At 66.8% G+C, this 7730-nt stretch overlaps 1 protein-coding gene across 2 annotated transcripts in view; it reads right to left on the bottom strand.

The window, feature by feature from the left end:
- Tektip1 (tektin bundle interacting protein 1) overlaps positions 1-5773 on the bottom strand; it is an 11400-nt gene extending 5627 nt beyond the window's left edge. Inside the window, exons 1-2 of one of the 2 annotated variants that reach the window (XM_048813771.1) lie at positions 5609-5773; positions 4248-4486 (exon numbers count right to left, since the gene is read on the bottom strand). In XM_048813771.1, the coding sequence (XP_048669728.1) occupies positions 4248-4486; positions 5609-5691 (322 nt within the window). In that variant the 5' untranslated portion in view covers positions 5692-5773. Of the gene's footprint in view, positions 1-3308; positions 4487-5608 lie in introns of those variants that run through there. The other variant, XM_048813761.1, reaches the window with a different exon arrangement.
- Positions 5774-7730: the final 1957 nt, after the last annotated feature.

Raw genomic sequence — 7730 nt, 5'->3', positions numbered from 1 at the left:
GCCCGGCTCCCGTCTGTTCAAAACAGAGGGTGTCAGCGTGACCTGGAAGACGGGTCACCTGCCTGTGGCCACCAGCAAGCAGGTGGCCACCCTGGGGTTTGAGCCCAGGCCACCTGGTCCCTTGTCCGCCTGACGTGGGCCTCGGCAAGGCCTTTCCTAAAGGGCCAGAGAACAGATCTTGTTAGAACTGACGCGGGGCTGGGACCGGGGCTCCCTGCACCCACGAGGGGCCCTGGGTGCCGTCCTCTGCTCCCATGGCAAAGGCCCCGCGTCCACCTGCAGGTAATAGTGCAGCCTGGGGCCTGGGGTTCTGACCCTCAGCTGGACCCTCGGAGGGGGAACCTGGGCAAGGCGGCACCGTCCTGAGCACGTGCGGCTCGCCGCCGTCTCCACACACAGGACGAGCCAGCCCCACGGGTGCGCTCACGTCTGGAGACCCCTGAGGTCCATGGAGGCCAAGCTGGCTCTGCACCACCCTCCCCACAGGGGACAGGGCACCCGTGGGCTCTGGCTCTCTGAGGCCTGAGAAAGAGTCCCCCGAGGGCACCATGAAGTCCCCTGTCCCCTGGGACAGCCTGCAATTCAGTGCTGTTCGGTATCCTCACGAAACTGCAAATGTCACCATGGATTCTAGAACATTCCGTCACCCCTAAGGAAGCCCTGGCCCTCCTAGTCCTGCCCCTGCCGGGTCCACGTCCCATGTCTGGACTCTGCTGTCCTGGACCCTCCTGTCACTGGGTCACATCTGGTGGCCTGGGTGTCTGGCTCTCACTGAGCTGCAGCTGCCACCTCGCTCCTGCAGGTGGGGCCGAGGACCTCCGGGTGCGCGTTCCTACACAGCTCGGCGCCCTGAGCACCTGCTGTGCCGCAGTCACCCGCCCCGTAGAGTGGCTTTCCTGTGTGTCCCTGGCTGCCCTGCTCGCAGCCCCAGGGCGAGGCTGGTCTGGGCCACGTGCCCACCACACGTCTCGGACAGGAGCGGTCGGCCGGGGCCTCCCTGGCCAACTCCTGGCCCCAGCACGCGGGTCCTGCCCTGTGTCTGCCTCCCGAGGTGGCCTGTGGCCGCCTGGCCAGATGTGTGGCAGGGGCTGGTGCCGGGGGAGCCCTGAGCCTGTTCCAGGCTCCCGCGGGGACAAGCCGTGTGGCCACTAATCCCCCCACCAGTGCGCAAGGGAGTGGGCCAGCACGGTGACCAGCTGCTGGCCTGTGCCACTGCGGTGCACGTCCTTCTGTGACCCCTCTCCTGTGGGGAGGGTGTGCCCAGGCAGGGCCGGCCTGGCCTTGGCCTCCCTCTCAGGTCCCTGAGAAGGCCGCACGCAGCCCGCTCCACAGCACTCTGGCCTGGTGGCAGCTTCTGATTCTGCCCGGTGAGCCAGCGTGACTGGGGGACACAGGGACAGGACCATGCAGGGCCCCGGGGGCACAGTGGGGCGAGTCCCAGGCTGAGTCCTCTTGGCAGAGCGGGGACTCAGCCCTGTGCACTGTTCACCACCTCTGTGTTCTCCTGGCTGGAAGGCCACAGCCATATGGCTCCTGGTCAGACGTCTCGTGGGACTTCCCTGGGGCTGATGGCTCTGAGCTGAGGGCCCAGCACCCTTCCCGGCCGGGGCCCAAGACACTCACCGCTGTGCACGGCGATGACAGGCCGGTGGTGCTGGGTGAAGCTGGACAGCCGGGGTGAGTCCTGGGGGGACGGGCTGTTGAAGGGCGACTTGTCCATCTCTGTCTTCTTCACCGGGGACGAGATGCCTGTAGGGACAGGGATGACAGGTCGAGGGGTCATGCTCCCAGGACCCCAGACCTCCCGAGCGCCAGCGCCCACAGGCTCAGCGTGTCGCGCCACTTCCTGTCCCGGGGCCGGGGAGCCCACTTCTTGGCGGAGCGGCGAGGCTCGGAGCAGGGTAGGAGGCCCCAGGGTCTGAGGCCGTGGGCGGGCAGCTGGATGACCACAGGTGGAGCCCAGCCCGACCCCCGAGCCAGCGGGAGAGACTGTGCAGCCACTAACTGGGCACAGCGGAGCCCACTCACACCAGAGCGCACCGGGCGGTGGCGGACACGGGAGCAGCAGGCAGGGCCGGGTNCACCATCCTGAGCTCAGGAAGCCGAGCAGCAGGACGCGGAGGCCTGGCTCCTGCAGCTCAGGCCTGGGCTCCCACCTCCCCTGGGGGGAGAGGGCCCTGGGGCGCAGCGTGCCCAGGCCCCATGGAGCCTGCCGAGGCCGGGCCCCTCCCTGCAGCCTGTTCCCTGGGTCCTCCTCCTCTGGCAGTGGGAAGGGCAGAAGAGGAGGCTCGGGAGGCAGACAGGGCAGCTGGAGGAGGAACAGGGCTGTGAGCCGAGGGCCAGGTGGACCCGTGCACGGGCCTCCACGCCTCGCCGCCCTGCTGTGCCCAGCTGCCTCTGTAGGAAGGACATGGTCCCCCCTCGCCACTGGGAAGGAAGGAAGGAGCCCTGGGCAGCAGGGGGTGGCTTTGCTCACCCACCCTGGGCTCCGTGGGGTCCTGGAGTGCTTGGGACAGGGGCGGGGTACAGCACCCAGGCCCCCAGGAAACGTGTGGCCCCCACACCTGGGTGCTCCTGGGCTCCGTGGCCCCCCACCTCCCTGGCCCCAGCCTTGAGGGGTGCCAGACTGGAAGGCCGGGCACACAGACATGGCTGACCTGGGGGGCCAGGCCTCGGGAGGGCTACTGGGCAGGGGTGGCTGCCATGCAGCCAGGGGTCTGCGGGCGGACGGGACACCTCCCTGGAGGTGGAAGTGGTGGAACCGAGCCAGGCCCCTCCTCTGTCCACAGCCCATGGCTCCCACCTCCCTCTGGTCAAAGCCCAGGTCCTTCCTGCCTCCCTCCTCCTCACTCTCCGCTGCAGCCTGCGGGCTCTCCCTGTGCCACAGCCCGCCAGGCCGTCCTGCCCGGGGCCCTTGCCTGTGGCCTCTGCCAGGGGCTGTCCACGCTGTTTCCTCGTGCGAGGCCCCCCTGGCCTCTGCACTCCCTTGCTCCTGGCTTGGAAGAGGCTGAGCGGGGCCCAGAGAGGAGCCGCTGCAGGAAGGCTCACTGGCCACTGCCAGGGCAGTGCTCCGTGGGTGCTGGGGACACAGGGCCAGGCCACTCTCTGGTGGCATCATGGGCCCTGCAGGGTGCTGAGCAGTGTTCCTGCCTCCACCGTCTGGACCAGGACACCCCAGGTGTGACAGTCACCAGTGCCCCAGACCTCATGCCCTGGGGAACACTTGAGCCACTCCCCCTAACGGTGCCACAGGCCACAGGCCCAGGCCAGCCCCGCTGGGCGCGGAAAGAGGCTCCAGGCAGCCGGAGTGGAAGCAGAGCTTGTTTAATCTTTATACATTTTTCTTTTTTTTTGCCTTTTATTGAAACTTTATGGCCCCCCATTTTCTTTTTTTTGCATAGGGAAACAACAGAGTAACAACAGCCAGAGTCACCTCCCGCAAACGGGACTCGGCAGCGCGTCCGCAAACCAGAACCGGTACCAGGCCACGGCGGGGCACGAGCCAGCCCGCGGGGCGCTCTGTCCCCTCGCTCACCTGCCGGGGAGGGACTGGGCGGCAGTGGCCACAGGCTGGCCAGAAGCGTCCGCGTGGTTCCAAGCAGGGGTGTGCGCGTGTCCTCGGGTGTGCCACAAGCAGAAAGCAAGGGACAGACTACTGTCCTGCTGTGAGCAGATCCAAAACCAACCCGAAAACTCAAACAACCTCCAGGAAACAAGAGGGACAGGGTCCCCAGAATCCCCAGCCAAAACTACAGGGGACAAAGGAGGGGGACAGAGAGAGAGCGGGGGGCGGTGGAAAGAGAGGGAGAGACAGAGAGGGACAGAGAGAGGGACAGAGAGAGACGGGGACAGAGAGAAGGAGAGAGAAGGAGAGGAGAGAGAGAGAGAGGGGAACAGAGAGGGACAGAGAGAGATGGGGAGAGAGAGGGGGGAGAGAGGGAGGGAGGGAGAGAGGCAGAGACAGAGACGGGGAGAGAAAAGGAGAGAGAGAGAGACGGAGTGGGGGGGGAGACGGAGGAGGGGAAGGGCCCAGAGGGAACTGACCCTCTCCCTGCTCCTGTCCTGTCCCCCAGCGTGCTCTTGGCCAGGTGAGGGGCAGGCAGGGAACAGGGGTGGGCTGGGCCCCCTGCTCTTGGAGGGGCTTTGGCTTCTGGCTGGGCTCAGGGTGGGAGAAGGGGGCTCGCATGCATTTGGGGAGTGGGCTTTGGGGCTCCTGCTGGAGGGGCCCTGCCCAGCCCNGCACTCACCTGGGGGCAGGCCCCGCTCCCGGTGGTTGTGGCATCGGTGCCATCGGGAGTAGGCCTCGCGGTGCAGGCTGTCGGGGTCCCGGGGCAGGGTGTACCAGGCTTCCCGGGGCTCTGAGCTGGTCAGGCCCGGGTACCACGCCTGGCCCGCTGCGTCGTGTCCCATGGGCGAGTACTTCCAGCGCGTGGCCTGCTTGATAGCCGGTGTCCAGTGGGGCCCCTCCAGGGACTCATAGTCATCCCTGAGGACGGGAGCAGAGCCTCAGCCTTCCTGCCACTGCACAGGCCTCCTGCTGCCCCAGTGGCCAGGGCCGCAGGAGACCCTCACCCGACCTTTCACTTGGAGCCTTTCTTGCCTGGCGGGTGGGGGAGTGTCCAGCTGGAGCCCCTCCCAGGTTCTCTAGCTGCTAGGACCCTTGGGTCTCCTCCTCCAGGAATCCCTGGCCTGGAGGTGCTCAGGCTGGGTGAAGGGGGGTGGGGGCTGGGGGCATGGCCCAGGGAGGACACGATGGCCCCAGGCTGGGTAGGTGATGCAGAGGAGGCCGCTGCACCTGTCCTGGGCTTCCTGAGAGGCTGCATACAGCACATGCAAAGGCCCTGGGGCAGCAGGCAGTGGGTAAAGGCACAGATCAAGAGACAGAATCTGCAGTACCAACAGGAAGTGGAGATGTGCTACTCATGTCCCAAACCACACTTCACTAAGGTCATTCAGACTAAAACTAGGGGCCAGGCAGCAGTCCAGTGGTCAGTGCTGCCCAGCATGAGGCCTTGGTTCATCCAGGCACTGAAGGAGAAGGGTGTGATGGCAGGCCCTCGCCGTCCCCGTCCCTGGCAGCGTCCTCCCCTCGTGTGGCAAGCAGGTTTGGGGGGGGGGAGACCCACATTGTCCTGCCCTCCTTCTGAACTCATTTCTCCCCTTGGAGGAGGGCCCCAAGCTCCTTCCTGCCCATCCTTTTGCACAGCTGCGTGCTTTTCCCTCCGCCCATCACGGGGCCTCTCAGCAGAAGCTGCCCTGGGTGAGGGGCGGCCCTCGTCTGGAAAGAGGCTCTGCCCAGGGTGACCCCGTGACATGAGGACGCTGCCAGCTGGGCCTACTCTGGTGCCCTGTCCTTTTAAAGAAGAGTTTGGACACGGGCAGGGAGACGGCAGGCGGTGGCCAGGGCCACCCGGAGCTGCGGAGAGGGGGTCGGCCCCAGGCCTCCCGAGGGGCCCCGCCCCCGGACCTGACCTGGAGTGGCCCCAGGTGAGGCTCCCCGCGCCCCAGCCCCATAGCTGGAGAGGGGTGTCACCAGCATAGCAAATGACACTGAGCTGGGGACAGAAGGAAAAGGCCAGGCAGCGTCTGGGGCCGGGACAGTGCTCACCTGTCCAGGGAAGCGGGGAAGTCAGTTTCAAGGGTGCCCAGGGGGACACAGGGCCGGGCAGCCTCCCGCCTCAGGGTCTGCATGTCTGCCTCTGTGTCCCACAGGCTCCTGCCAGGAAGGCCCCTGGGGCCATTGTTGACAGCAACAAAGGCCACCTGGCAACGGGGTGGGGCTGGCCCTGGTCCCGCCCTGGCCCTCCTCCCTACCCCGCTGTGGGGAGCCCTCCAGTGCCCCCCAGCTGGTGTGTCCTAGCCTGGGGGGGCAGGCAGTCCACCGCCCGGGGCCCAGGCCCTGGGCTCCCCCCTCTCGGCTCCTTGCCGCCCTGTCCTCCTACATCCGGGGCAGGAGCGCAGGACCTGTGTGCTCAGGGGTCGGGGTGGACCCAGTGTCCATGGGGGATGAAGGGACACACAGCACCGTCCACACACAGGCTGGAATGTCCCTTGGCAGCGGGCAGGAGCGAGGGGACAGCTGCAGTGTCGTTGGACCTGAGAGCCACAGATGCCCAGGACACACCTGGGATGGGGGTCAGAGGTGGACCTGGACCCAGTGCCGGGCTGGGAGGGGAAGACCACTCGGGGACACAGGGGCCTGCAGTGACAGAATGTTCTGGAGCTGGCGTGGAGGCCTTAAGACCGCCGAGGCCACTGGCTGGTTCATTTTATCCGGGTACTTTGTGTTTATTGACCGTGATCGAAAGCGCAGACAGAACCCAGCAAACGTGCAGACTCTGCCCACCTGGACGGGTCCCCAACAGTGGCCACTGCCCCTGCCCGTCCCGGGGCTCCCCTGAGCCCAGGGCCTTTGCACAGGCTTCCTGCTGCAGCCTGGCCCCCTTCACAGCCAGGTGTGTTCCCAGCTCCCCAAGCAGTGCCCTTGGCCACAGCCTCTGTCCCCATCTGTGGGACAACTGCACAGAGGCCTCCTAGTGACCCCGATCAACCTGAACTCGCCCACTGGATGCAGCTTGAGAGGCTCTGGATTCTGATCAGGTGGCCAAGTCCCTGGCCAGCCCCCACAAGAGGATCCTGCTCCTGCCTCCCCTGGCCTCCCCAGCTGGCCCTGGCCTCCCTGCAGGGGCCTCTGCTCCCTCCTGGACCCGCTGGTCTTTCCCCTCCAATGCGGCAGCCTGTTGGACCAGGAGAGGCTCTGGACGCTCCTGCCCTGTGTCCCCCACTGATAGCCGCTGGCGGGCCTGGCCTCACGCCCTTCTCCCCGTCCTTCCTGCCCCTCTGGCCCCTCCACCTGGGACCTGTTGCCAAACGAGCCCAGCTCCGGGCCTCCTGTCCTGCCCTCCCCTCCCCGATGGCAGCAGCCCATCGCGGGGTGACCCCAGGAACCCAGGGTGTGCACCTGGCCCTGGCCCCACAGGACTGTGACTGTGGCTTGTCCTTGGCAGGAGTTGCTGGACCCAGTGACCCTCGTGTCCCCCAAGTGGGCCAACAGAAGGTGCCCCTAGCTCCAGGCAGGAACACAGATGCCCAGCTGGGCCTCCCCCACACAAACCCCCAGGTGATAGGAGGACAGTGGCCTGCTGATGACCCCTCCCACAGGACCCACCGCCCACGCCCGAGTCCCCCAGGTAGCAGGCCACTGCCTGGGCTCTGGAGGTCCCGCGGCAACCGCTCCAGGCTGGGAGCAAGCGGCGGTGGGGGTGGGGGGTTTTCTTATTATTAAAAACAGTCAAAACCGAGACGGCGACCCTGGGGAGGCAGGCCCAGTGGACCCAGCGCTGGCCCTGCAGGGCGGAGCCTGGCCCCGGCACAGGGGGCCTCCCGTCCACCCCCCAGCCGGGCTGCTGACAGAACACAGAAGACGGATGCAGAGTCACAAATACATATATACACATGCACACGGCCAGCGGCCACCGCGCAGGGAGCGCACCCAGCCCGCGCAGCCTCCCTGGCTGCGCCAGGCCCAACCCCACCGGCCCAGGACCCGTCAACAAGGGGACAAGGTGGCTGCTCTGGCCCAACCACGCCCATCCTGCAGGCTCGGGGGCGATGAGAGCAGGGCACTGTGCCCGGGGCCAGCAGGAGGACGAGCAGGATCTGGCGTCGGGGGAGGCCCAGGGTGCTGCTGGAGGCCCGGGCGTCCCTGCTCCTGTCCTCTCCAGCCTCCC

The sequence above is a fragment of the Marmota marmota genome, unplaced genomic scaffold (genome assembly GCF_001458135.2).
Source record: "Marmota marmota marmota unplaced genomic scaffold, marMar, whole genome shotgun sequence".
Classification (NCBI taxonomy): domain Eukaryota; kingdom Metazoa; phylum Chordata; class Mammalia; order Rodentia; family Sciuridae; genus Marmota; species Marmota marmota.
The sequence above is the reverse complement of the archived record's forward strand: the minus strand, read 5'-3'. Positions and strand labels throughout refer to the sequence as shown.